Source organism: Lipomyces tetrasporus (genome assembly GCF_029532465.1).
Source record: "Lipomyces tetrasporus strain NRRL Y-64009 chromosome Unknown POJ06scaffold_9, whole genome shotgun sequence".
Taxonomy (NCBI): domain Eukaryota; kingdom Fungi; phylum Ascomycota; class Lipomycetes; order Lipomycetales; family Lipomycetaceae; genus Lipomyces; species Lipomyces tetrasporus.
The window spans coordinates 717,558-744,482 of record NW_026611604.1 but is presented as its reverse complement, the minus strand read 5'-3'; the positions used below and the strand labels follow the sequence as shown (position 1 = coordinate 744,482).

Sequence of the window (26,925 nt, the reverse complement as noted above, 5' to 3'; positions counted from 1 at the left end):
CCCAATGTGCTTGTGCTTACACACTTCGAGTGCATTGTACCACACCCTATTGAGTGACGTCAGCAGCTGGTAGCAATTATACCACAACCCTGAAGTTCAACAGTGAGCTAGAAGCACTTCGTCCAGCCGCGCAGGTTCCCCGCGGTGAGAACGACCACTATCACTGTCCCTTCTGTCTCCTGTTGCTTGCTCTCTCTCTTGTTGCTGCCTTTCAGCGTCCCGTTGCTGTGACAACGGCCGACACGCTGCGACACCATGTCGGACGTTAGAGACTTCGCGTCTGCACAGGCTCAGGCACTCAATGACATGCCTGACAATGTCGAATCCGCGTCGGCCGCGTCGCTCCGCAAGAGGAAGCCCAAGCCTCCGACGCTATCTAAAAACGGTGTGCGCATGGGCAGACCGCCTGGCACAAAGAACAAGCCTAATCCTAACGGCCCCAAGGTCGGTCGCCCGTCGCTGTCCACGATCTTCATGCGCCAGCAGATTTCAGTAACAGGCTCGTCTACTGCAGCGGATTCCCCGGATGGCGTGCGCCAAACTGGCATCGTCACCGACGCTGTAGTCTCGAGAGGTATATCAGTCTGAATCAATTGTGGTTCTTCTGTATTAAATGCCAACCAGATCAACCCTCCAAAGATCCCGGCGCAATCAATGTCGCAATTACCGGCGAAATGCGAGACCGACTAGGACTGCTGCCCTTCGATCCCGACCTCAAGTTCAAGCACGGCTACCTCGCCAAGCGCCAAAAATGTCGTTTCGCGGTCATCCCGATCTACTCCAAGGAAGAACGTCTCCTTTTCACCGAAATCATCAAAGACCGTCCGATTCTCCGCCTCGACTGGGACGAGATCGCAAAACTGTGGAACCCGTTTGCTGACGGCAGAATTATCTTCTACAAGCTTCCCGAGCATCTCGACTGCTATTTCCGGCTGCTGCGCGAGTCGGCGCTCATGTTTGCTGCCAACTACCCGCAGGAGAGCGTCAACGTTGACTCTCTGGCATCCTTTGGCAAACAGCTGGCTTCGGGCGACATGGCGAGCATGATCCTGGCACTTGCCGTCACCGCTGCTTATATGCCTGGCTCGGGTGTCACGATGGAGTCTCTCGTCACCGCGCGGAGTGCAGTTACCATAGCATCGTTGGAGGGCATGGTCGCATCGCTAGGCGCCGAATTGCAGCGATATGTCGACGCTCAAGACAGCCTCCTTGACCCACTCTCCGGTGGCAAGAAGCGCGGTCGGAAACCGGGCACGAAGAACCCCAAACCAAGGAAGATCGAGTCGCTTCCAGAAGAGTGTGAGCGCCAGGATGCATTGAGCCACAAGTCATATTTGCTCGGTTTCGAAGGCTCCGATGAAGGAGATATGGAAATTGATGGCAACCTCTGTGACGACCGTCAAAACTCCAAACAGCTCCACGGGGCGCCGTCCGATGTATATCTCGCCCATGCAATGCCAGGATCGTTTGAGCCGGTTACCTCTTATTACTCTACCATTTCGTCCTCTAGCGATCACCATAACGCTCTCCCCGCCTCGAGCACAGCCTCGTCCTCATCCTCATTGAGTAGCCTGCGGCAAAGCTCTGCTCCCGGTTCAAACGTCGGCTCCGTCTCCACCGCTTCGCAGTCACTAAGCCCGTTCTCTAGCACGCTGGCCACCATGGCCGCCGAAGAGTACACTCACGATTCTCGGAGTTTATTCGCGGCAGTCAGTGCAGCGACCAGCATGAACACTGCCGATGAGGTTAACAATCGAGGACAAGCGCAACAGCACTTCCCTATATATTACTATTGAACGGAACGAGAACCCGAAACCGACAGTCAGTAAGTGATGGCTTGTGTTCTTTAGATTATGTGCAACTCCGTCCAGTCAGGTGTCGTATTTCTGCGATATTTTGATTTTGTCTGTCAGGTTTGACGTACATGGAGACTTTTCATTTCATTATACATATTTTGTCTCTCGGATTATGAGGGTTTATGATGGGTATCGGTCTCTCGGCTTTACTGTATTCATGCTTCCCGTCGGTCATATCCTCAGGATGTTTGATTTTCTCTGATATAATGCCTTCTACCTGGCGATAACGGCGTTCTATGAAGTACTGTATGTACGGTGTACCGGGTTCTTTCTCTTTATTATGTTCCTATTGTTCTGTTACGATGTAACGTAATTGAATGAGTATATCGATCGATGAACTATTGACGATGATTGCGAGATTTCCATTACTATGCCAGATATAACATCCAATATCTATCTTACAAAACGAAGGCAGTGATCCAACAAGCAATACCACCGTCCCAAAATAACACCTACAAAGTGACCAAAACCTTTTCACCTTTCCTCTCCTACCTTTCCTCTCCTTCATCCCATCCAGTTCAGCGTGCCTCGAACTGGACCATCCGTCTGGTCCGCTGTTTATACAGCACTCGATGCCCGCACTCTTTACACCGTACCGGATCGCTTCTGTTCAGTGTATTCGGCGCGGCACAGCTCGCGCAGAGATAAGTGATTGCTTGGACGGGTTGGAATGCGCGGCCGGCTGCTGCCGCGCCTGACGAAGTTTGAGAGGTCGGTGGCACGAAGGATTCACGGTTCATCTTAGCTTTAGTTTGTGACGCCCCTTTGAGCATGTTAATTTCTAGTTCACCAGTATTCACGCGAAAACAGGGGTTCTTACTATTTAGAATAATCGAATGTTCAAGACTGATAACATAAACGTAGATGGTAGTGCAATAAACAGATTGAATCCGTGAAAAATTGTTGATGGCGATGACGTTCGAGAAAAAAGTTTCTAAGTAACGCGGCGAGCCGCGCGAGCCAAAATCGCAATGATCTATATCCTAATGTCTACAGCCCTTTATGATTCGTCTCCACTCAATTAGTTAGCGTCCGCGTTAATTACACTTTCAAATTTATTATGGTGATCCTGCCGGCACTACGATGCTGTCGCGCGGAGGTGCGTGCGGTTTTCGCTCCGACGCTGACTTCGTCGTCCTTGAGGATCAGGATACAGCTTAGAACGCCAACACAAACAAGAATGTCCTCGACTGTGACTTTTAACAGTACGTGGACCATGCAGCAGAGTTCAAGTCGCAGGAATCCGAGTTTATACAGACTGCCGCTCGTGCGCTCGGCAAGCAGTGACTCGCAGGTTTCGGCCAGGCAGCAAAAAACACCTCAACCATCGTCGCCGGGAACAGCAAAGAAAGGCGGCGTCTACTATGAAGATATCGACCAGAAATTTGCTGAGCTGCAAAATCTTCCGCGCGAGCAACGCATGCGCATGACCCCAGACCGCGACGAGATTGTTGAAGAGGGCCATGACTCCATTTCCGACCGCGTCGTCCCGAAGTGGCCCCTATCAAAAGAATCATTCCCAACGCTCCCGCTACATCTCATTCGGACACCGCGAGTTGGACCTAACTTGTCATTTCGGGAGCTTATTATGATGCTTGAGACGTCGAAGGAGCCGGAGGTACTTTTGTATCAGGCTGAACCGCACCGGCTGTATTTCATTGTGCTGTACTCGCTTGCATTTGTGTTTGCTGTTTACGGATTAATTTTCATAGACTGGGCGCTCCGTGAAAGCTACGACATCTACATCAAGTACGTTCCCTCGCGCCATTTTCTCTACTTCTCGCTCTTTGCGCTAATACTGTCGTACTAGCAACTATGACGACCTCCCACCTATGCATAATCTCGTCTGGCTCGGCGTCCGCTCTCTTGTCTCCCTCGCAATCTTCGCCATCCCTGCAGCCGCAGCCTACGCATTCATCATGATGCCGACTCGTCTCATCCGTCGAATGTACTACCTTCCTGCCCGCAGAACAGCTGAAGCTCACGTAAAATTCGTAGTGCACCCGCTCATCCCAAGGACAGCGTCGCCCGTCAATACGGTCCCAGTCTCACAACTCGATCGAGGGAAGAATCCAGGGAAGACAAAAGTCTGGACAGGAGATGGTTTATACGGCACCGCCAGTCGGTCACAATTCATGGTGTTCTTGTTCGAAAAAGGAAAGCGAATTCCATGGATTGTGGACCGACAGGGCTGGTTCTGGGGCGACGGCCGAGTGTGGGACGTTTTGTTCGGGAAGGAATGCATAGAGGAGGCAGAAAAAGGACTGTCCGGCGACGACTTGATCAAGATAGAGCAGCGGAAACAAAAACAGGAGCAGAAGGCAATCAAGGCAAAACGCCAGCCTCGAGGCTTTAAAGAACTTCCCAAGAAATAAACAGATAGGAGTTGTGCATAGACTTACAGAGTTTTGGGCTCCTGATTGTATATATATATTAATGTAAATTAATCTCATTGGTCTATATAGAGAACCAACCCGTATGCCAAACCACGAGGGTATGATCCTCTTCTATATGCAACTGCTCAAAAATAACTATTTTCCTCGGTTACTTTTCCATCGTTGCAGACCAGCATTACAACGACTTTGACTTAGGTCCCGCAACTAGGTCGTAGAAAATCTCGTCCAGCCGGCTGAGCTTCTTCTTCGGCACCACTGGTGCAGCCTCGACAGCCAGAGCGTCCGGTGCCACTGGTGCTGATGATGCTGGTGCTGTTGTTGGTGGAAGAGCTTTGGCAGTGACGACGAAGTTCTCAACTGTTTGGGCGGGTCGGATAACGGTCTTTGTGATTGCTAACAACCTAATTAATTATGAATTCAGCATTCACACAATTACTGCACTTACGTCTTGGAGGGTTGAAGGTCAGCAGCTCATCAAAGTTAACCACTATTTTAGGCTTCTGGATCACCGCCTTCTCCTCCTTCGGCTTCTCCTGCTCCTTCGGCTTTGGCTGCGCAATCTTGATATTCGAAAGATCAAGATGCTCCCGCGAGTGAATTATATCGGTAAGGTCCTTAATCTTCGATCCGGACACGACACCTAAGTACGCCAACACATCGCCTTTCGTTATTCGCCCCTTCGGTCCAGACGCTGAAATCTTTTCAATTGCTTCCTCCCCCGAGATATGATTGGCATGTAATAGACCGAGCACGGACGGAAACAAAGTTTGCGCAGGATCAGCCTTCGAGCCGCCAGTGCTTGCAGGCTTCTTCGCAGTCGCGGCGGGTGCTGGTGCTGGCTTTGGAGTTGGCGATGGTGGCGATGGTGGCGATGGAGCTTGCTTTGCCGGCTCTGGCTCGGCCGCCGGGGCGGAGCCTTTCGTCACTGGTGCAGGAATCTCCATTGATGTGATATCGTCACCTGGCTCGGCAATGACAGCGATGGTCGTACCGACAGAAATACCCTTGGCTCCGGCATCATTCTGGACTGGAAGTTAATAACTAATGTGCTAAACTATAGCACTTATTGGACGTACGTAAATCTTCACTAGAATACCGTCATCCTGAGCCTCGACGTCCATCTGAGCCTTGTCGGTCTCAATTTCGAGAATTATATCTCCAGCGCTGAACGAGTCGCCTATTTGCTTCATCAGCCACCGTCCACATCATCGCAGCTGGACTGAAAGCTGCTCCAAGGATTGCACAGATCGAAACCAAATTCTCGCTTCAATTTCATGCACATTAACTTCATATTACCTTCCTTGATTTTCCACCCCGAAATTCCACCTTCGGTCATAGTGGGCGACAAAGCAGGCATCGCAAAATTCGAAGCAGCATTATAAACGGCGCAAGTTCGGAATGCTTCGAAATAATTGTCAGCTCTGATCGTCCCTTCTCGTCCGCTAGAACTTACTTCGGCACGTGGTCCGGGCGGTGATATTCCTGCAGGAATATGAGAACAATTGTCTCGTGATTGACATTGTTGAGAGTTTAAATTACAATTGTCCAGCAATTGAATTATAACGGAAGGTTGATAAGGAGTGGTGAGAATGATTTGACGGCTATGTGGGATGCGAGGCGGGATGCGTTTGCGTCGGAAGGTTGGGTGACGCCTGTGCCGCCCGACCATTGCGCGAACTTCGAAGCACGGACTGCGCAGCGCCAGGAACATGTTCCCAACAGCAAAACTCCATGTATCCAGAGCGACTCAACATAACCAAGTAAATAAACCATACTATTTGCAAGGCTGAAGAGGGAAGTTTGATATCTACATGATCATTTTGGATTTGACATCTCACTGAGGCAGCGCTACAATTATGCGCTTGAAAGCTTCCGTTCCGTATTATTATAAACTATATTCTGATGCCATTGACGCCCTAGTACATGCAATGATCTAAACTTACAGGTTTGTGAACTATCAGGCGACTCATAACAGTGCCTTCACAGTCGATGAAGTGGCGGACCTGAACAATACCGGAACCCGAGGATTAATGTACACTTCTTGACAATCTTCATCTGCCACTCCATTTTCGTGGATCAGCACGGCAAAATCGATAACCTAGTCGACAATGTTAGCTTGCGATAATGCTCAAGTATCGTAGCATTTCAGGTACCTCTTTCAGAGACACCATAGGCGCGTGCCATGTGCCTGCTGCATATTAGCATCAATTCTTAAATTCAAACGCGATAACCTACCGGGACCATAAGTCACAGCTTGATTCCCATTCGCAACAAATGCCCTCAATGTTTTCAAATCAGGTAGCCCACCTACACACTATCAGTATTGTACACTATACCGCAATATCATGTACTCTTACCAGGCGCATTTTCGGCTACAATAAGCAGGTACGCAACGTCATTAGCCGGAATGCCCATTGGTAAAAACGCCTGTGTTGAATAAGGGTGTCGCTCAAGAACACCACACAAGTAAACACCATCGTATCCGTTACGCTGAATTAGTTTGAACGGGTACGTACTCCGGAACAAGTTGAAGTTCGCGGTAGACGGTATCTGGCTTGGAGCATTTTGAAAGTTATTGACGATAGGTGATACTTTTGAGATCTTTGTCGCAGTACCATAATTCGCTGGGCTCGGTGTCATTGTTTGTAACTGATGAACTGAAGATATAACCCCTCCGAATTTCGCAAAGCCTTCAGGCGTTAAGGATGACGCTTCTACAGGCTCCAGACTCGCTGGAAGATTAAAAGTTGCAAGAGGCATCGTAATTGTAGTATAGGTCTAAATATAAATATATCGGGGAGTATCAGCTGCTTATAGATAGCAATTTTACGAGTACAATCGGGGTTGGCAAAAGCTATCCCCTAACCCGCACTTGTGGTGCAATGTTTGACCCCGGCAACTCTCGAGGATTATTTGTCCTTGGAAATATTCACATCGTGGTGCCTTAGTGTTTAATGCGCAATGAGAAAACTACCTAATATAATTGTCACTGGGACTCCCGTAAGTACCTTTCCAGAAAAGCCGCCCGAATTTTACAGTATTTAATCGCGACGCAGGGCACCGGAAAGTCCACACACGGCGAGCGGCTAGCAGAGTTAATGCCCAAGATGACTTATGTCTCCATCAATGAATATATCAAGGACCATTCCTTACAAGATGGATTCGATGAGGAGCTACAAAGTACTATAGCCGACGAAGATAAGGTATATATAAACCTTATTCTTAAGAGAAAACGATAACGTAATGCTTATCCGCCCTCAGCTTATTGATCTCATCACACCTGATCTGGAGATAGGCGGCCGAATACTCGATTGGCACGTCTGTGACATTTTTCCGGAAAGCTTGATTGATCTAGTCGTTGTTCTGCGAACAAGCACAACCCTCCTATTTGATAGACTAAAAGGCCGGTTAGAGACGATTCTGTAAATTTTTTATTCTGCGTGAACTGATGGAGTCTAGTAATTACCCACAGAAGAAATTCGACGACAATATGGATTCAGAGATTATGGAGATTATATTGAGCGATGCTAGAGAATCGTACGATCCTCAGATTGTGATAGAGCTGTACAGTAACGATAAGGACGACCTTGAGAGTAATTGCCAACGGATAGAAAGTTGGACAAAGCAGTGGATTATTGATAATGACGAGGACACGCAATAGCATGGTAAAGCGTGCGAGCAAATCGGCCATGCCAAAATGTTTTTTTGTTTGTTGTGTACAATATATCTAGCCCATCTAACGAGTCCCATGCATCGTACATACTATATATACGCTCTATTCTACGCCTCACTAAGTGAATTATCAGATCCAAAAGCAAAAGCACTATCTATACCCCACCTTTTCTATGCAACTCGCAAATAATCATCTATCGGGTGGCCAAAAACTCTTTCAGCAGCTGCAGTGCTCTGAATCGGTGGCTGACAGTGTTCTTCAATGTCTTGGGCATCTCGGCATATCTAGCACTCGTTAGTCAAGGATTGTTCGAAAGTTTCGCTATGCGTTACCCACGTCTGGTCAAATCCGGCTGGCTGGAAGCAAGGATCCCAGCCGAACCCGACAGGTCCACGGGCAGGAACGATGATACCGTCCTGGACGCCCTGGAAAATTTTGACCTCTTGCCCTGGGCCCTCGCTAAAAGCAAAAGTGCAGATAGCCTGGGCTGACTTGTCATCGTAAGCTGAAAGCATGTTATTCAAGCCTAAATGTGCGTCAGTGACTGGCATGAACAGGCATTGTATCATACAGTTACCCACCTTCATGACCAATCTTCGCCATGAACCATTTACTGTGATTCCAATTAGACATGAGCACTCCTAGGAAGTACCAGAAACATACATATATGGTCCAGGAAGGCCGCCATACGCGGTAAAGCCAAGAGCGGTGTCCTCGACTAGAACAGGCCCTTGAATCTATGTTTGCTGTCTCAGGACATGACTCATTAACCATTCACGACAATAAACATACAATGGCAGCAGCCTGCTTGCACTTTGCCTCGGCAACCTCGAAGATAGTTCCCTGAACCTCTTCCAAGTCAAGGCTCTTGTTGGTAATCTCAACGCTGTCGGCAATGATAGCCTGAACCTCTTTCAGCTTGTTGGCGTTGCCTGTGGAAACTCTTAGTCATGAATTGCAGAGACATCTAAGTCAACAACTATTGCAACTCTTACCCGTAACAAACGTGACGACTTTCGACATGGTGACTGATTAGTCTGTATTAATGCTAAATTGCTTCAAGCGAGCTGGAAGACAAAATATTGCAATCAGTTCCGCCTGCTATCTAAAATGCCGGCTGTGCGCCCGTACTCTGCAGAACTCACGTTCTACAAACCTTAAATATTTCATCCGTTAATTAGAGTTTAGTCGATTGCGTCGAGTCCATGTGCGTCGATTCGGGGTTGTCTACTATATCAGACTAATGCTCCATGGAAACCAGAGCCCCGGGAAAGATCTGTGAGAATTGAGTTATGCGAACCTTATTGGCTACTGAAAACATTGGAGACCCTCAACGAGTCGACGGTATATCGTAACTTCGTTACTACGAGACATGATAAAAATACAAGCTTCCCTACACCATAATAGACAATAATGCAAAATAAATTACATACACCACAATGCAAATTTCACTCGCTAAGGAGGAACTTCATCAACGCGTCCTTGCCCTTGATTCTTATCAACTTTTGTACTGCCAACAACGAGTCTCTATCTTCCTCCATCGGTGAAGTTGGCGGTTCAACTGTCGACATTGACGAGTTAGAGCTATCCACCTGATCAGAGCTAACTTTCGTTAACTCTGACGAAGGCGACAATGGCGGAGTGGCTTTCGTCTCCACATCATCCACATCTTTGTGATTCAGTTTCTCGTCCACGCGGATTTTTATTGCCGCGTCGATTAGATTTGAAACATTCTGTCGCGTCGTAGTTTCCGGCATATGTGACTGATTCAAATACGCAGCGTTACGGACGAATTCGCGCTCCATATAAGGTCGTTCGACGAGACGATCGAGCTCGTTCAACGGTAACGGATATTCTCTTTTCCGGTTAAATGGCTGGAGTGAATTAACCTTGTCCATGAAGTCCAATACTATGCCTCGCTCCGGCAACTTATAAACGACGCCTTCAGTATCAAAGTCCAATGTTGCTATCCTCCGATCGTATGCGGATCGCTCAAAAGGGTTCTCTTCCCATCCATTAAGAAAATGCAACAGCTGAGGCTTCACAAAGTTCTCGCTATCGGGGCCAGTTTGTTCTTCGTCGGAAGAGTCATTTCCAACCTCAATATCCCCATTGTTGACAAAGCCCCTGCGAAGACTGACATTAACGATTTTGGAATTTCTCTTGCGCCGTCGATGAGTCTGGAAAGGTGTCAATAATCACTCCTTCGGAAATATAATTCTCCTCACTTACCAAATCCCGGCCGACATGATTAGGACACATCCATTTTCGTGCTGACGTCGGTATGCTACTCATCGGAGGGTCAAGACAATCCAGATGCCAATGAAGAGGACAGTAATCGCAACTGATAATCTTCTGATCATTCAGTGCCGATTTGCCGCACTGGTAGCACAGTACCGACTTGCCATTTTTGTCCGTCAGTTTATAAGGATCTGCCTCCTCCAAAAAACCACTCCGACTAGAAGACAATTAGTACTCTGGGCCATGCGTCTCTGCATTGAAATTGCTTACTTGATTCGACGTGGTTTTAAGTCGTGAACATCCTGATATTCTCCAAAGTCAGTGGTTGTCACCCCTTCGTATCGTTCGCGAAGCTCCTTCGGCAAAGAGAAACAACTAGGATTCCGTTTATTCATCTGTTCCATTAACTCAGAAAATAGTCCACGGGGCGGTATTGGCAAAGGATGCTGCGATGGTTAGCACGCGCCAGATGAACAACCCAGTTATACGGTATATGTACCCTTTTAACATAACAGCTCTTGCAAAACCAGGAGCCGTCGGGTAAATTGTCCTCATCGTACGGGGGATCCGTGCATGTGAAATGAAATGACCTTGGACAGCCTTCGCAACATAAAAACCGACCAACTCCGCCACATGCCGAGCAAAAATCATCATTGTACTGCAGCAATCGGATATTAGATTCAATGCAAGGAAATTATAAATCGGGAACTTACTCGAGTAGGATCATCCTGGTCGGAAGAGGATGCCGCTGTTGATCTCGCCAACCCAGACAGATCTGGAGGCGGTCCAAAGCCAAAAGCATTCTCACGCGTAGCGCGCTTTTTTATAGGCCTAATAGTTACAGAAAAATCAGGTCTTTGTTCCACAACTTAGAAACATTCCGACCCTTGTACTTACGAAATCTTCACTCGTTTCGCCCGCTTCAGTCTAGTGATATCTGACTCTGGAGGTGGAGTACTCAAAGCCGATCGTTTCGCATTCAATTCATTCTCGCTAACGCTGTCCTGGGATGAAGGCTTAAGAATAATCTTCTTGGTAGGCTGCTTGACTGGAGCTGGGGGCTTCAGTGAGCCTTCCTTTACCGTCGGACGTACGATGCTGCTCTTCACGAAGTAATCATCGAACGTCCTTTGAAATTTCAACTTTATTTTTGTTTCCTTGGATGGATCCAGCTCTGCCGATTTCACAGTGTCAAAATCGACTGCGGGTCCCTTAACTTTCGATATCAATATCTTTGGTGGCGGCGGAGAATCGGACATGACTTCATCCTCGTCAAGATCGACGGCCTCCGTCTCCTCGCCAGATTCCTCGCGGGACCTCAACGGGTCGACAGCGTATTGTGGCTTGCCCAAACTTCGAGTCCGACGTGTGCTTCCAATGCTAGCTGGTGTTGATCCGTTTAGTGGGGTCGCAGATTTAGACACGCGCTTTTCCTTTGCCTTGCTCTTCTCGCTCGGATGTGAATATGCACCATCATCTGTCCCCGTCTCTGGACTCCCTCGTTGATCCGGAGTAACTGTACCTGTCGTAGCTCGTGATGTAGCCGCTGAGATTGCCTTTCTGTCCTTCTGCTTAACTTTCGCGGGTGGGTGCACTCCAAGAGCAAACCCACCGTATCCGGGGATAGGAACCGAAGGCGGCGGCTCCGTCCACGCAGACTTGTTTGCCCGTTTAGCCGGCATTCAGAAGTCGGCCTTGGAGAAAACGCGTAAAAATAAATGGTCACTCTAACAAGACGCCAACCAGTACCATATATCGCACGCGAAATAGCTGCCTTCAGAATTGACTGATGCTCCTCTCTTGTGTGGGTAGTCGGAGTTCTGTCGGTGCCAGTTAGATTGGAGCGTCAGGTTACGCCAAAACTTCAGCCATTTACTGCGCAGTTCCGTAACTAGCCATTCACCATCAACCAACACCAAAAATTCGTAAGACGCTACAGAAAGAGCTTTCGGAATTTACGTAAGCTAGGTATTATGATTTAGTTCGTAGACCTCTCGGCTTAGATTTCTTTGACCTGACGATGAGCGGACCACTCTGGCTAGCACAGTTCACGCAATCCAGGCTCATACGACTTTAGAGACAATAAATACAGCCACGCAGTATGAGAACTACCGGTAGCACTTGCTCTAGCAGCAATAGCACAGGCCGGTCGTCCGTAGCATGAAAATGAAGACAGTATACAAAAACCGCCCCAATAACTGCTAGGAGCTGGGTTTCCTGAGCGATGCCAAATCGCCATAGGTGCTCGCAAATTGGATATCAATGTGGCATCAGGATTCAGCATATAAAAATAGGACAAAGCAAAGGCATGATGGCGTCGATGTGGGCAAGTCCACTGTGATATGCGGGTACACAAACACAATACCTGTACGCTCATACACATTTGACATTATCGAAAGGCACACATGAGAATCAGAACTGAACATTGGTGATAGAAGGCCAGACTGTGTCATTAACTTCCGTTACTACATATGGATCAGCAGGGAGGACATTAAATCATCTGCAATTGCACTCAGTAATTATGCACTGCAACTCTCAACACTAGTCCGAACCCGTATATGCGAACACTTCTTAAAAACATAATATCCAAACTATCCCTATATTAAATGGACCGTGCTGGACGCTTCTCGGACGTTGGTGAATATGATACAATCGAAATATGGAACCGACTCTCTAAGTATGATACAAACTCTGCCCTCCACTCTCTCACGAGTTCATTTGCTCTTGTAGATGCAGAGTTCGCGAATGCCGATCTAACTGCTCGATAACGTCGTCTATTGATTCCTTGCAGGGGTCCAACTCGATAGTCTTGCCATCTCCTATGTAGACGATTAATCATTGACCAACGGAAGCACCATTCTGTAGCATACTGAATGTAACTGATATAAGCGGCTTGTTAGTTGAGCTTCTCCCCAAGAACTCTGTTCGAATTTTTATCAGATTTCGGGTGGTCGGAGGAATTCGAGCAAGGAAAATACGAGCGGTCTTGCCTACACAGCAATGTTGTTAGCTACTTGCGTTCTGCGCAAAAACGCACGAAAAATAAATTACTTACGCCGAGATAAAGGATCAAACCGCACAATGGCGGACGTGAAATACTTGGTCATCATCTTTTTCGTCGGTCTACTATCTCGAGAGATTATTGTCAAATCGAGTTTGAAGGAACGTTAATTTCTGTGAGAGTTGGACAAGGTTTTCTGAGCCTGCCTTAGAGTGGTGACAGTGACACCAGAGCCTAAGCTTCATTACAGCCCTTGCGATCAATTGCTGGCTCTCAACTTTCATGATTGACTGGATCTTGGCGGCAATTTTGCCGTTGGTCTACTACAGAGAAAGGTTCAGGAATGGATAGAGAAACTTTTACGAGCCATGTCATGCTCACGCAACGCGTTACGACTACAGCACGACAGCTTGCAGCAATAGAAGCGTGTCATACGCATGACAGCTATGGATCAGAATCGGAAAATTGGCAGGATTGACAAAACGGAATGGGATAGCTGGGATAGCTGACGTGTGCGAGGAACTTGAAGTCGCGTTCCTGGTCGAGATGGTATCACGACGGACAACCAGTTGTTCAGATGTAGAGTTGCTCGGCAAGACTCTGGATCCTAATGATTGCAATAGTGCCCATTAGACTTGATATTTACATACGACAGTACCAAGTGCTTAAATCATTCCATCCCAACGCCATAAACCGAGCCTAATAATCATAAAATCCTTTCTTCGACTTCACACCCAGCCATCCTGCGTCCACCATTTTCTGCAACAATACAGCCGGTCGATACTTTGTATCTCCCGTTTGCGTGTATAAAACATTCATAATAGCAAGACATGTGTCCAGCCCAATGAAGTCTGCCAACGCCAGCGGACCCATTGGCATAGCGCATCCGTTCTTCATAATATTGTCAATATCCTCCTTTTGTCCCACTCCCGTCTCCAAGCAGATGATTGCTTCGTTTATATACGGAATCAATATCCGATTCGCAATGAATCCAGGATTGTCGGTGGATACGCTGGGCAATTTACCCATCGATTTCACGAACTCAATCGCACGACCAACAGTTTCTCTCGACGTCTGCAATCCAGAAATAATTTCCACACCCTTCTGCACCGGCACAGGGTTCATGAAATGTGTGGACACAACTCGATCTTCCGCGCCTTTAGCCGCAGCCGCGATCTTCGTTATCGAGATCGACGAGGTGTTCGTGCTCAAAATTGTATCCCTTTTGGCACCAGCAGCAAGTTTTCCGAAAATTTCACACTTGAGTGACACTATTTCTGGGACCGCTTCAATTATAAAATCTGACGCAAATATGGAATCGAACTTCATTGTCGGCTCTATCAGCTTGACTACTTGGTCGGCTACCGCTTGGGTGTATTTGCCTTTCGCAACATCCTTCTGAAGTAGTTTTTCTAGATATCACGTTATTACCAACCCTCCTCTAAAACTAGAAAGGCCATATATATGTTGTGGATACCTAGAAACCCTAGACTCTTACTTATAGAGGCTTCTGAAGGGTCATACAGTACGACGGGGACTTTTGACATCAACGCAGCCACGAACGCAATTCCAAGGCCCTATGATCCGGATCCGATATTAGCACGAAAAACAAGCCACGAAGATGCAGTTATGTCACGATACCATTTGCCCGGCTCCTATAACTCCTAGCTGCTTAACGCCTCCAGTGTTCTGTGCCGGCGCAGCTACACGGAAAGACCGGCATAACCCCGGAATGCGGGGCACTGATCGGAGCCTAGTGAGAATCCGAGTGCTCATTTTAACCCGGGTGTTAAATTGAGCTCTAGAGAAACGCAGTATAATAAGCAAGATCTTGCTACAAATGAGTGTAACTTCAGAAGGCGCCGGTTCTGCGCGATAGAGCCGTGTCGGACTACGATGCGATACTACGTCCCCCCGCAATTGAGTCCGCGGCGCATGTGAAGGCTGGCCATCGCCCACCTGTCATTGAGTTCGAGTATCCTCCGTACCAAGCCAATCCTGCCACCGTTAAAAACAAACATGGCCCTTTCACATAATGAATAATCTCTGGAGAATTCATGGTCGCTATATTAACAAATACTCAACTAAAGTCCGCCAATAATGCCACCCATACACGTTTTCAGCACTTAGTGTTTTACTACAAACACAACTCAAAACAGAACCGATATATACATAACATTTCTATATTACATCTCCCAAACAAGTCGCACGAATTTACACCGACAGAGGAGCCAATACCTACTGCCTGACGGAATACCCCGACCGGTCGGCATACATTCTTGGCGCGATGTTCATTGCCATGAGCTCCTGGAACAACAATTTCGCCGCATATGGAATGTGAATCTATAGCCTGTCAGCCACCGCCGTTATATTTCCGCGATGGAGATAATAGACATACCTGATAGATATTTGTCTTATTTTTGCACGCTCTGCATTCAAATTGATTTGCTTTCAAGTTCGTAATAACACTCATCAAGCCGCACTACTAGATATTAGCAACTCCTCCAACAATCATCAGCGCCCTACTTACAATTCCACAAACATGAACCCGGAACGCGTCCGATGCCTCAAAAAGACGCTCCTTCAAGAATGCCGCTGCACCATGAGCAATCATACAATCGCGTTCCATCTCTCCGAATCGCAATCCACCATCTCGCGACCGACCTTCGACAGGCTGTCTCGTCAAGATCTGTACTGGACCACGCGCGCGAGCATGAATCTTGTCGTCCACCATATGTCGCAAACGTTGGTAGTATGTGGGACCCAAGAAGACTTGAGCCATCAGCTTCTTACCAGTATGTCCGTTATACATGACTTCGAAACCACGCGAATGGTATCCGTGCTCTCTTAGAAGCTTCGAAACAGCGTCCACGGTGACATCAGTAAATGGAGTAGCATCACCCTCAAGACCTGAAAGCGAAGACACTTTACTGAGCAGGCATTCGATCAAATGAGCCACTGTCATACGGGATGGAATAGCGTGGGGATTGATGATGAGATCCGGGACAATGCCTTCAGCCGTGAAAGGCATGTCTTCGTGTTTGTAGGTTACGCCAATAGTTCCCTTCTGACCGTGTCGAGACGCGAACTTATCACCAATCTGTGGAACTTTCGTAGTTCGCATTCTAATCTTGACAAATCGCAACCCTTCGCCGTTCGTGGTGAGAAGAACCTGATCGACAATACCGCTTTCTGTGCTTCGGAGAGGAGTCGACACATCTCGCTTGGTATGAAATTGCGTGCGTTGACCCAGTTCCTCTGTCTCTGGAGGTATAGGAGCTGTCTTGCCGATAATAATATCCTCACCAGAAACTCGGACACCAGGAGCAATCAATCCGTCGTCATCCAACTTGTCATAAGTGCCATGCTTCATGCGTAGCGTATTTCCTCGGATTGGCTTCTCAAATTCCTCAACCACCGCCATACCTACACGCTTCTCCTGATCCATGTATGATCTGAAAAACAAGCTTCGGAACAAACCACGATCAATGCTGCTTTGGTTCATAATAACGGAATCTTCCTGGTTATAACCGCTGTAGCAAAGAATAGCAACGATGGCATTCTGACCCGCCGGCAATTCTCTGAACTTCATGAACTCCATCGATCGTGTTGTCGCAAGCGGTTTCTGCGGGTAGTAAAGGATATTGGCCATAGTATCCATCCGCACACCGTAGTTTGTCAGATATACACCCATAGCTTGTTTACCCATCGCAGATTGATACGTATTTCGAGGCGACTGATTGTGATCGGGAAATGGAATGATGCTGGCGCAAATGCCGAGAATCATGCTGGGATGAATTTCGCAATGCGTCCACGTATGCGCATTGATACTCGGCGTCGCTTTCACTCGGTGTGATGGGTCTAGACTCTCATTGTGTTCCACCCCAACCTGCATCTGTCGCGAAGATTCAAGATCTTCCGGGGTCATGGCAATCATAACTGTCTCTTCCTCTTCAGCATCAACATATTCAACAATACCCTCTGTAACTAGCGAAGTCCAGCCGTAACGATCTTCTTCAGTGGACTCAAAGTCCTCGAGCAATCGGTTCACATGTTCTTTGCGTAACATCAATTCACCACATCGAGGACTCGACTTGTCTGTATCAACTACGAACAGAGGCCGATACACTCTGCCGGCATCCGTGAAAATCTTGAATTCCTTCTCGCGGATATCACGAACTATGCTGACTTCAGGCGCTATGTGATCTGTTCGCCGCAAAGATCGGATAGTTTCAGCCAGCGCCGCAGGGTCTCTGTGAGTTCCAATCCAAACACCATTGACAAAGACTCTAGTCGCATTTGGCGTAGCGTGCGGAACATAGTCCTCAAGCGGTTCCATGCCCCATTCCTCCAAGAAATAAATGATAGGCTGTGAAGACGTACCAACGGAAATGCAAGACATCAATGACAAATTCTTCACAAGACCGCATGCCTGACCTTCAGGAGTCTCGGCTGGGCAGACCAGACCCCAATGAGTATTGTGTAGTTGTCGGGGCTTCGCAATCTTGCCATCCCGACCAATAGGTGTGTTTGTGCGTCGCAAGTGGGAAAGTGTGGACGAAAACGTGTAGCGGTTCAATACTTGCGAAACACCGGCACGCGAAGACATGGCCTTCTTCTGCTCGCCCCAGTTACCAGTAGCCAAGGAGTAGCGCAGACCATTGGTGATCGTGTTTGGCTTCACAGCCAACGTCAAGTTGAAGTCACGATTAGTTTCGACACACTTCTGCATGTACTTGTACATATCTCGTGTCAGTTTCTTGAACAATATTCTGAACAAATTGGCTAATAAAGGACCAGCCAAGTCGAGACGTTTCTTGCCAAAATGATCCCTGTCATCAACTTCTCGTCGCTCCAGAGCGCATTGCAGCATCTTGTGGACCATGTAACCCAAAAAGAAAGCCTTTCTCGTCTCATAGCCCTCACTCTGAGTGATATGTGGTAACAATTCTCTCTGCATAATATCTCGAGCATACCGCAATCGCTTCTCCTTATTAATACCCATGGCGGTACCACGACGACCAATGAAATCCAACGCAACCTCGCGGTCTTGAATGACGAAGGCTTCTTCAATACAAGGCTTCAGCATCTCAAGCATCTGCCAGTCAGTTTGATCGTAACAGATATGTTCTAGAATGTCACCATCGGGAACAACTCCAAGCGCACGGAACACAATCACAATCGGAATATCGTTTCGGATGTATGGCAGCGTTGCCTTGATTGTTGAACCGACATTTTTATCACCTTTTGAGTACAACTTGATTTGCATACTGCTGATCAATCGCGAACCTTTTTCCAATGCTGATCTAATCTCCGCAAGATAGCTGACCGGTGACGGAGCGGCCTTCTTGAATACTTGAACGATATTTGCTGCACTTCGCTCTTGTGCAATGAGGACTTTTTCGGAACCATTAATGATGAAATATCCACCTTGATCGTAAGGACATTCATTGACATCGTAGAACTCGTGCTCCTTCAACCATCTGAGCATGCAGAACTGAGACCGCAACATGATTGGCACTTTGCCAATAAACACCTTAGATTCAGGTTCTTCAGCCTCCTCAGTCTCCGCTTCCCAAACAACATCCTGTCCAGGCGCCAAATCAATATCCCTTGAATAAAGTGATCGCTTGGTCATTTCGACATACAGTGGCGACGAGTAGGTCAGATTTCGCAGACGCGCTTCCTGGGGGAACATGGGATGCGTACTACCGTCGGCTTCTGTCATTGTCGGTCTCGAAAGATAGATCTTTCCAAACTGAATCTCATATCGTCTGTTGATGTCACCATCGGGACCAGTATGCTGCGCGGGCTGATCAAGGGTGAGTGTCGGCTCTTCACTCACGAGCTGCTGAATAGTGGTTTGAATGAACTCATCGAATGATTCCAATTGCTGCGATACTAAACCTTTCTCATTAAAAAATGACGAAATCACAGCCCAACAGTCCTCGGCAGTGATCTCGGACGCCTCATCGTATCCATACGGATCGTCGTAGTTCTCTATATGTCGGACTGGTTAGAAAGCTTCACAAGACCTTCACAGATTGGGTTGCCACCTTCAGCCATCATGCAACTAAACACTGAAATGCTGATTAAACTTAAGATAAGAATGGATTATCTACTGAAGATAAAACCTAGCAATCCAATCAAATGGATCGCGTTCGATGCGCGACGAACTGGGTGGTTGTGGGGGGATCAAGTGTTTTTGCGAGCGACTGACTTACAAATTCCGTGTGCACTGCAAGTAAGTGCTGAGATATACTGTGGCGCCAGCTTGAAAGAAAACCTTACCCACAACCACCCCGACGGCGGACGCGACTTTATGCTTTCAAGCTTGCAAACTTTAAGTTTGGTCAGGTTTCATCATGAACCAGCTATCCACCGCTGAGCTGATGCTCCTTTAATTCAGGGACCAAAGTCCGTTGTGAGGAACAACTTTTGTTCTAATCTGCAGGCTTTTCGCAAGTGACAAGATGTCACTGCCACAAGCCCAGCAACAGCGCTCTCCAAAGCGTCGCCGGGCGTGCGATGAATGCAGTACGCAATTCCCTATTCTACTCTTACCTCAACATCTGACGTAAGTCAAAGTCGCACAAGCCGAGTGGGATGCTAGTTTTGATGTGATGAGAATTTTTGGGAAATTAAGCCTCACCACAAAGTTATGGGAATGGAGGATGTCTTTAGCGGCTTGAGTCATGGTCATTCTCTGTTTCTAAGTACTGTCACTTTTGGCTGGTTGTACAGATGGCATAGCACTCTTGCACTTGGCATGGAGCCGTAGAGTAACATTAGAAGCACTACGTTTAGATTCTCTACCACTGATATCCTTACTATTAACTAGAAAAGCTGTGCAGTGACCCTCGCGGCACACAACCCCCTGGCAGAAAGGGCTAGCCTAACAGATTTCATCAGAGATCCAATATCTCCTATCGCGAAGCAACCCTTGCAGCTTGTCTCATAGAAAGGCATTGTAGTCTTGATCTCCCCGCCTGACTCGGTCAATTTCAACCCAAGCGACTTCGCAAATCCAACATTTGCCGCTGGATTAGTAGCATGGACAAAAAGATTGACCATCATGCTTTTTAATTGTCCGTCAAACGAGTCTCTGAACCGTCGGAGTCATCCTCGTCACAAGTCTCCGACTGCCGAGAATAACCTCCAAACCCGCCGCATCATAAATCCGCTCATATACTGCTCAATTGCGGAATCTGTGAAGAAGGGGCACGCGATAAGCTCGCGTTATCGCCGCCGCAAACTCAAAGTGCCGACTTGATGAACTATTTCAATCCTCTCCGGACCACGTCATTCGTAGGAATCATCAAGGGTAGTGTCTGGACAACGCGTCCGAGTCACACGAATGGCAGCGGTTCATGAGGCATTACTTCTCCTCGGCTATCGCATATCCCAACCTGGCCCGCTGACCGCCTTGACCTTTTGCGTGAGCACTGTATGAAGTGATTCTCGGCGGCCAATACGTTGCTCAAATGAAATGACTAATGTTGGCTCTTAGTTCCGGAGGAGAGAACGAACAGAGGTATCTTGAACATTACTGAGGACAATGGCTGGCTTGGCCGGGAGGAAAACCCGGCGGGGCCAACGAACAGAGATCCTACCATCAGGAAACATCTCACTCGCCCTCACACCAGCAGTTGTCCACGGAGTCCCAGAACATCTGTTCCGGAAGGCGAAGCGTGGCTGCTGGGAGCTAGTGTCCGTTTGTTTTACTCTCGTCGGCGGACGCTGCTGTCTCTACCGTTTGGTTCGTGCGTCGGCTAGACCTACTGATAAAGTGTAACCACCTCGTGGCCACTCAGGGTCATGGAAATGTAGCCATTTATTTATCAAACGGTTTGTATTTACTTCCGTTTAAAGAATTACCCTGTTAATCACTGAACTCATGGGCAATGGCAAGGACTCATCAACCCCCCTGTAGTCTGTCGCTATCTCTTACGATGATTTTAGCGGGACGAAAGTACCTAATCCAGTGGCCATCAAGTGCCTGACATTACTGCGCTACTTAGATGTCTTTGCTGACAATATATTCCATACATATGTGCAATGAAGTTATTGTTATACCGCAAATCAGGCCGTCTTAAACAGTAATATCGCTATTTGACCAAGATAGAAGTAAATAAAATGTCGAGTCTCTATGATTACGACTTTAGCAGTGGCACGCGACGGAATAGATAACATAAAGCATACCATGCGTGACATAACTTCCAAAGTTCCGCCCGACAATGCAGTGCCACGTCTGACCGAATCGCTGATCAAGCTAAAGCACTATATGAGTTTCCGGATTGAACAGCAACAGCGGAAATTCAAACATACTTCTTTCTTTATATGCGCCGCAATGTCCTGCATTATAATCTTAGTGTGGAATTCGCGCCGGTATCAATGTACAGCTACCTTCTCTATGTTGTATTTTTCCATTGCTTGCACGGCTTGCATTGAGGTTAGTATCCCGTTCACACCACTAGGAGCAGCACTAGCAGTTCCTCAACATACCAAGATCAATAACGACAGATTGCATTTCCTCCGACTACAATATCAACTGTCAGATTGGTCCTTGATCGTTCGTCGGGCCGCAGATCAGACCGACAGTAGTTGCCTCACACATACCATATCTGCCGACTTGATCACAGCTGTGGGAGGGGAACTGTTATCTTCCACTTCAATTACCTAAATGCAACCCAAAAGAAGCATACCTTTACCCTCCCATTGACTCCCATTTGCTGTCGGCTTGTCCTTCGCAGTATCTGGCATTGTTGTTGCGAGCGACGCGTTGCTTACCTCACTACCTTATTAATTCCGATTCGTACTGATTGCTGTGACCGATGAACACCAGAAACTGGGGGTCGTAACCAAAACAGAGTACACTGTTCGCGTTATATCGTTATTCTAATCTATATATCGATCCAGGATAGATCTAAGCTGAACTATCCAAGAAAACTAAAGCAGACTGTGGGCAGTTGCCGTGAGATCTGTTTTGTTACCCGGCTTGGCCTCATCCCTAACTTACTTCCGGGGGACTGTTCCATCTTGTAAATGATGCTGGTCAATTAGCTTGCAGAACCGACATCATGATCTGTGCCAGCCTCTGTCCTATTCACTCGACGGCACAAGAATGGTGAGTACATACATTACAATTTAAGAAGTCCTTTGATGCAGAACCCAGCTTATTGTCTGTAAACACATATCTCTATTCAAACTCCATCCTGCATTAAATTTACAAATATATCCATGAGGAGAGGAGATTTTGCTCCGCAAACAATGCAAAATATTATACAAATGCAGATAATCGTTCAGGCTAACAGAGAACGAAATACGGAGAGCAATAAAACAGCAAAGGATAAAATCGAATATGAAGCCCATTTTATAACCATAATGCGCCGTAATGAGAAAAAGCATAAACTCTATACACAATGCCAGAAACCCAAATGAGATGATAACGGATACACATGCAAGAATAGTAAAATCGTCACGACTTTTGCAGGAGCTCTGCACCAGGTGTGTCAACAAGTCGCGTGACCAATCATATACAACCATTACCGAGAGAGACGGATGAGAATAAAGGCGGTGCTGAGGTTTAGATTCACGCCGCAACCGTCTGGAGAGTGGTAGACTGAAGTACATTGTCGGGAACAGAGTCTGCCAGCTTCTTGAGGACGGACTCGAAGCCGAGACGGCCAAGCACGGCATTTTGTCGGAATCGCTCGACCGACCAATCCTCAATCTTGTTGCAAAGACGCTGGAAAGCCGCATAAGCCACAATCCGAGCAGTCTGGTCGAAGACGGTCTTGCTGGGATCGGCCTTATCCGGGGAATAGACAACAGTTTCCTGGACGCTGAGAAGGTTGTTCATGGTCAGATTCTGGGATCGGAGGGTCAGGGTCTTCTTGACCGGATCGACTTCAGAAACTTCCCGGACATAAGACGTATCGCGACCGCCGACAACTACCAAAAGCCACTTGGGGATGTTCTGCCTGCATGTGATAAGTCGCTCGGTGGTGAGGATTCCAGACACGGGATCGACTTCACGACGAAGAACATCGACGGCAACGACGTGCGTAGACATTTCATTAGGATATTTCTTCCATGCAGACGCAGAAACCTACGAGCTGTTAGCATACAAGTTGACGTAGTAACCCATCATGCAGGCCATCATGGTCGGCCGATCATATGGGGCATATACAAAGACAACATACATGTGCCCACGGATAGTCAAACGAACACTGAGACGAGAAGAACTTCATTGCAGCTGTATAGGTCGAACTGGACAATACACAACCATATAATGAGACGCGAGGTAGACTGCAACGATACCGGTATGCCTATAAGTAATTGGCCTCAGTGACGGAGGCAAAAATTCTGGGATGTTGGTAAGAAATCCTCGGTGATTGAGACGCACGCGCTGACAGCCATAACGCGGCTACCACGAAGATTTTTCGTTTGGCGGGCGCCCGGCGAAGAGGCTTCGCAGCCTAGCCACTAGCCTGATTTGGTTTAGCGGCGATTCGCTCTCCGGTTTTTTCTCGCCACTGCGTTCGATCTGTTTGCCACCAGCGCGTCGTGATTGAGGCACAACTGTTACAAATTAGCAACACTTGTGGCGGAGCGCACGCTACCATCTGCTTCTTTGAGCCTAGCCCGCTGTGGCTAGTGGCACCTAGCCTCCAATCCGCTGAAGAGTCCCGAGCTCTCCGCCATTACACCGCCACAACCGACGGGCCTCGGACACTCGTCTAGAAGTGTGCGGCTCATCGAATTTTCCGCTTCGGCCGAACAAGAAAAGGGAACTGAATAATGGTTACCTGAGCCTGTGCACAACGACGACCTTGTGGCGTTCCTTATCTACTGAGTTCCTGCAGCCGGTGTTTTGCTTCAATGACATAAACTGTGGCATCGTCCAGGTCGAACGACAGCGAAACGGCGATATCTTATAGCGATGTCGTCACTGCGTCGTCATATCTCGCGCAAAATCTTGCTGTTGTATCGCCAGCAGTTGAGTGTCCAACCCGCCGAGGTCGAAGACATATTTGGCAGAGGATCCGTCTCAGTCTAAAGTAGAATCATCGAATCTCTGTACTTTAGTGATATGAATATAATCTTCGATTTATAAGAGTCTTCTTGTTATCACAGCAACTAAACTATAGCACTGTAGTGCACATCATAAAACAACCTGTCAATAAACCCCAATATTGCTAAACCCACAGAATCAATGTTGAATGTCCGCCCATATTCCCATTCTACACCGTATAACATAATTCAGCCCCGTTTATACACCTTTTATACAATGATATATGCTCGACAAAAGAAGTTTAGACGTATGAGTTCTGGCTCGCATAGAAAAGACCTGGTGGAGTGCATGCGCCGAGAGCACGGCGCGCATGGCTGGTAATTAGTGTCAACCCGAAAGTATAGGAAGCATTGACCCAACCAAAGCCTTCCTTTGCCACTCCCTTGAAATCCGACCCTTGGTTACCATACTCCGCGTCAACACGGTGCGGATCCACAGGTCGCGTGACATCATATTTCTCAACAACGATACCGTTATAGTCCACAAAAGCTTTGGTAATCATGTAAAGCCATCTATAAATCAATCGTTCAGCGTCTTCTTCGTAGCCATATCTGATCAAGCCCACCCAGGCAAGCATTTGCTGTGGCGCCCAGCCGTAAGGGTAGTCCCACTGTCTGTTCGGTCGATCAAGTCCGATCACACCGCGAGACCGCTCAGTTCCAGAAACAAGACCGCCAAACTCTTCGAACTTTGGTAGCGCGACCGAAACCAGTCTTGCGGCTTGCTGGGGAGACGCGCAACCAGCCCACATCGCCCACAATGTAGTTGCGGACTCGTAATCTGACTTCTGCTTCTGCACAATGTCGTAATCGAAATACATGCCCTTCTCCTCATCCCACATATATTGATCAATCAAAATTTTTCGTCGGCGTGCACGACGATCCCAAGGTGCACTAGTCTCAACAGTTCCATCAGCGAGCACCAACTTATCGCCTAACTTTGTCCGGATAGTATGAGCGATATCGGCTTCGTACTTATACAACAAGCTGTTCAAATCAATTGTTGCCAGATTGGCACACCGCTTCTCGAGTCTGTACGTAGTGTCATGACCAGATTCTCGGACAGCTCGGTCGTGAACGAAATACTCGTCGAGAGCAGGCTCTTTCACAATGCCGTCGTTGTACTGTCGTTGGAACTCCTCCAGTGAGAGGTTATGCTTTTCCGCAAAAGGCATCAGGAGGTGCTCAAAATGGCTCGCCTCGGTCTCAGGCGGAATTCCAATACCATCAGGATGGTAGCAAGACAATCCCGACTCTTGATCCAGTCGGGGAGGCGACATCCAAACATTCCAATATTCCTCGATGGCAGCCTCGAACGAGTCCTGCAGTAAGTTCAAGGCTCCCGGTTCGAACTTAGTCTTTTCATACACTTTCAGAGCCAAGTCTGTTAAAAAGGGTGGCTGCGACCGGCTAAGATAATAAGAACGATTGGCATTCAAGATCTTCCCGTAATGGTTGATTTCGAAGATAAAGTTTTCGAGAATTCCCTTAGCCAGATCGACTCTTCCATCCACCAATAGACCCAGGGCAATCATGTACGAGTCCCATCCATAGAGCTCGTTGAATCGACCACCAGGCACGACAAACGGTTTGCCTCGCAATGTCGGCTGTCCTGTGAATTCATCGACCACATGGTCCATTGCAAGCGCAAGTAAACCAGGCTTCTCGTTAACTGATTTTACCCACTCCGCCGTGATCGAGCTGGGAAGATACTCGACCTGAAGATTCAGATGAGGGCGCTTAGCAGCTTCCTTTGTGTAGTATTCATACTGCTCCTTCTCTGTCGGCGGTACGTAGATCCGAGGGCTCTGATCCTTTGACCGATTCTTCGGATCGACTGCAATGACTTCCAACAGTGAAGCGTCGATTCGACGGGTTAGCGAGTCCCAGAACTGTGTGCGGACCAAACGAGACAGCCTGCTAACTGGATTCTCATTCAACCGCTGCTCATCTAGAATAATAGACTTTCGGCCGTACTCCTTAGCAAGGGTGAGCTCTTGCAAAAGGTTCGACAACATGTACGTGCCGCGAATGTCGAACTTGTTGAACCCATTCGAGTTCGCAGTGCCAAGTTGCAAAACTTTTGGACCCAGATCCTCAATTGTTATTTGCATATTCCCATCAGTGTCTTCGCTTTCAAGCAGTGCCTGAAGAGTCGAGTTCACGTCGACCAGGAACTTGCGCGGCGTCATGGATTGAGCGTCTATAACCACAAATCAGTGGTTGCAATTGTGACTAATTTCAATGCGCGTGACAAACCTTGAGACGCTCTTCTGCGCGGAACTGATTTCAGAAATTCGGGCGTATCATGAGTACTTCGCGTCTGGACCTAAATAGACCACACTTAGCCACTGAAATCGATTCAATATGGGTTGCCACATTTCGACAGGACATTTGTCGAACCGGATCGACGCTGTTAAGCTCCGTTTGATTTGCTGCCGATCCGCAAAATGTTATATAAGTAAGATAAAAACTTACCGTCGACAGAGTCCTTGTGCGAATAAGATTAGTCACCCTGTGGGTCGTGAAATCAGTCTCGGGGCCGTAGTAGACCTGAGCGACAGAGAACGGATCGATTGATCCGGTCGATGAAACAGACGATTGCCGTGATCCAGCAGCGGCTGATACTGAGTTCCTTGCCATTATCACAGTGAAACAATATAGGCGTATCTATTTGTAAAT

The 26,925-nt window shown here is 47.7% G+C and overlaps 14 protein-coding genes across 14 annotated transcripts; 4 read left to right on the top strand and 10 right to left on the bottom strand.

The window, feature by feature from the left end:
* Positions 1-140: 140 nt before the first annotated feature.
* On the top strand, positions 141-2,204 carry POJ06DRAFT_259215 (uncharacterized protein). The gene is made up of 2 exons (XM_056188346.1): positions 141-574; positions 625-2,204. Exons 1-2 carry the CDS (start codon positions 256-258, stop codon positions 1,794-1,796), a joined length of 1,491 nt encoding a protein of 496 aa, XP_056041789.1. The 5' UTR covers positions 141-255; the 3' UTR covers positions 1,797-2,204.
* Positions 2,205-2,773: 569 nt separating this feature from the next.
* POJ06DRAFT_149695 (uncharacterized protein) lies at positions 2,774-3,824 on the top strand. The gene has a single exon (XM_056184648.1). It carries the CDS (start codon positions 2,917-2,919, stop codon positions 3,664-3,666), a length of 750 nt encoding a protein of 249 aa, XP_056041788.1. The 5' UTR covers positions 2,774-2,916; the 3' UTR covers positions 3,667-3,824.
* POJ06DRAFT_259212 (uncharacterized protein) lies at positions 3,583-4,275 on the top strand. Its single transcript, XM_056188345.1, has one exon. The coding sequence runs from the start codon at positions 3,689-3,691 to the stop codon at positions 4,229-4,231; it is 543 nt and encodes a 180-aa protein (XP_056041787.1). The 5' UTR covers positions 3,583-3,688; the 3' UTR covers positions 4,232-4,275.
* Positions 4,276-5,872, bottom strand: POJ06DRAFT_259210 (single hybrid motif-containing protein). The gene is made up of 4 exons (XM_056188344.1): positions 5,706-5,872; positions 5,549-5,653; positions 5,329-5,429; positions 4,276-5,274 (listed from the first exon to the last, which is right to left on the bottom strand). Exons 1-4 carry the CDS (start codon positions 5,770-5,772, stop codon positions 4,654-4,656), a joined length of 894 nt encoding a protein of 297 aa, XP_056041786.1. The 5' UTR covers positions 5,773-5,872; the 3' UTR covers positions 4,276-4,653.
* A 102-nt stretch (positions 5,873-5,974) lies between these two features.
* POJ06DRAFT_259206 (ureidoglycolate hydrolase) lies at positions 5,975-7,095 on the bottom strand. The gene is made up of 4 exons (XM_056188343.1): positions 6,610-7,095; positions 6,488-6,559; positions 6,406-6,440; positions 5,975-6,350 (listed from the first exon to the last, which is right to left on the bottom strand). The coding sequence occupies exons 1-4, from the start codon at positions 7,010-7,012 to the stop codon at positions 6,219-6,221; spliced, it is 642 nt and encodes a 213-aa protein (XP_056041785.1). The 5' UTR covers positions 7,013-7,095; the 3' UTR covers positions 5,975-6,218.
* A 118-nt stretch (positions 7,096-7,213) lies between these two features.
* Positions 7,214-7,913, top strand: POJ06DRAFT_200720 (AAA domain-containing protein; the record flags this gene model as incomplete). Its single annotated transcript, XM_056185205.1, has 4 exons — positions 7,214-7,252; positions 7,309-7,455; positions 7,514-7,659; positions 7,712-7,913. The coding sequence occupies 4 exons, from the start codon at positions 7,214-7,216 to the stop codon at positions 7,911-7,913; spliced, it is 534 nt and encodes a 177-aa protein (XP_056041784.1).
* Positions 7,914-8,118: 205 nt separating this feature from the next.
* On the bottom strand, positions 8,119-8,948 carry POJ06DRAFT_270305 (inosine triphosphate pyrophosphatase-like protein; the record flags this gene model as incomplete). Its single annotated transcript, XM_056189430.1, has 6 exons — positions 8,119-8,209; positions 8,262-8,451; positions 8,507-8,538; positions 8,589-8,662; positions 8,718-8,857; positions 8,921-8,948. The coding sequence occupies 6 exons, from the start codon at positions 8,946-8,948 to the stop codon at positions 8,119-8,121; spliced, it is 555 nt and encodes a 184-aa protein (XP_056041783.1).
* A 232-nt stretch (positions 8,949-9,180) lies between these two features.
* Positions 9,181-11,995, bottom strand: POJ06DRAFT_259193 (uncharacterized protein). The gene is made up of 6 exons (XM_056188342.1): positions 11,064-11,995; positions 10,880-10,997; positions 10,666-10,824; positions 10,437-10,612; positions 10,158-10,383; positions 9,181-10,105 (listed from the first exon to the last, which is right to left on the bottom strand). The coding sequence occupies exons 1-6, from the start codon at positions 11,846-11,848 to the stop codon at positions 9,374-9,376; spliced, it is 2,196 nt and encodes a 731-aa protein (XP_056041782.1). The 5' UTR covers positions 11,849-11,995; the 3' UTR covers positions 9,181-9,373.
* A 715-nt stretch (positions 11,996-12,710) lies between these two features.
* Positions 12,711-13,571, bottom strand: POJ06DRAFT_149568 (uncharacterized protein). Its single transcript, XM_056184647.1, has 3 exons — positions 13,222-13,571; positions 13,037-13,156; positions 12,711-12,985 (listed from the first exon to the last, which is right to left on the bottom strand). Exons 1-3 carry the CDS (start codon positions 13,274-13,276, stop codon positions 12,873-12,875), a joined length of 288 nt encoding a protein of 95 aa, XP_056041781.1. The 5' UTR covers positions 13,277-13,571; the 3' UTR covers positions 12,711-12,872.
* Positions 13,572-13,790: 219 nt separating this feature from the next.
* On the bottom strand, positions 13,791-15,094 carry POJ06DRAFT_259188 (3-hydroxyacyl-CoA dehydrogenase). Its single transcript, XM_056188341.1, has 3 exons — positions 14,809-15,094; positions 14,645-14,744; positions 13,791-14,579 (listed from the first exon to the last, which is right to left on the bottom strand). Exons 1-3 carry the CDS (start codon positions 14,941-14,943, stop codon positions 13,867-13,869), a joined length of 948 nt encoding a protein of 315 aa, XP_056041780.1. The 5' UTR covers positions 14,944-15,094; the 3' UTR covers positions 13,791-13,866.
* Positions 15,095-15,200: 106 nt separating this feature from the next.
* On the bottom strand, positions 15,201-19,379 carry POJ06DRAFT_259186 (uncharacterized protein). The gene is made up of 4 exons (XM_056188340.1): positions 19,224-19,379; positions 15,698-19,167; positions 15,566-15,649; positions 15,201-15,510 (listed from the first exon to the last, which is right to left on the bottom strand). The coding sequence occupies exons 1-4, from the start codon at positions 19,234-19,236 to the stop codon at positions 15,406-15,408; spliced, it is 3,672 nt and encodes a 1,223-aa protein (XP_056041779.1). The 5' UTR covers positions 19,237-19,379; the 3' UTR covers positions 15,201-15,405.
* A 2,116-nt stretch (positions 19,380-21,495) lies between these two features.
* Positions 21,496-22,251, bottom strand: POJ06DRAFT_259169 (uncharacterized protein). The gene is made up of 4 exons (XM_056188339.1): positions 21,873-22,251; positions 21,787-21,809; positions 21,673-21,706; positions 21,496-21,608 (listed from the first exon to the last, which is right to left on the bottom strand). The coding sequence occupies exons 1-4, from the start codon at positions 21,928-21,930 to the stop codon at positions 21,559-21,561; spliced, it is 165 nt and encodes a 54-aa protein (XP_056041778.1). The 5' UTR covers positions 21,931-22,251; the 3' UTR covers positions 21,496-21,558.
* Positions 22,252-22,759: 508 nt separating this feature from the next.
* On the bottom strand, positions 22,760-23,420 carry POJ06DRAFT_200542 (PRELI-like family-domain-containing protein; the record flags this gene model as incomplete). Its single annotated transcript, XM_056185196.1, has 2 exons — positions 22,760-23,278; positions 23,373-23,420. 2 exons carry the CDS (start codon positions 23,418-23,420, stop codon positions 22,760-22,762), a joined length of 567 nt encoding a protein of 188 aa, XP_056041777.1.
* A 1,065-nt stretch (positions 23,421-24,485) lies between these two features.
* Positions 24,486-26,886, bottom strand: POJ06DRAFT_200640 (trehalase-domain-containing protein; the record flags this gene model as incomplete). Its single annotated transcript, XM_056185200.1, has 3 exons — positions 24,486-26,446; positions 26,503-26,572; positions 26,722-26,886. 3 exons carry the CDS (start codon positions 26,884-26,886, stop codon positions 24,486-24,488), a joined length of 2,196 nt encoding a protein of 731 aa, XP_056041776.1.
* Between the last annotated feature and the right edge of the window lie 39 nt (positions 26,887-26,925).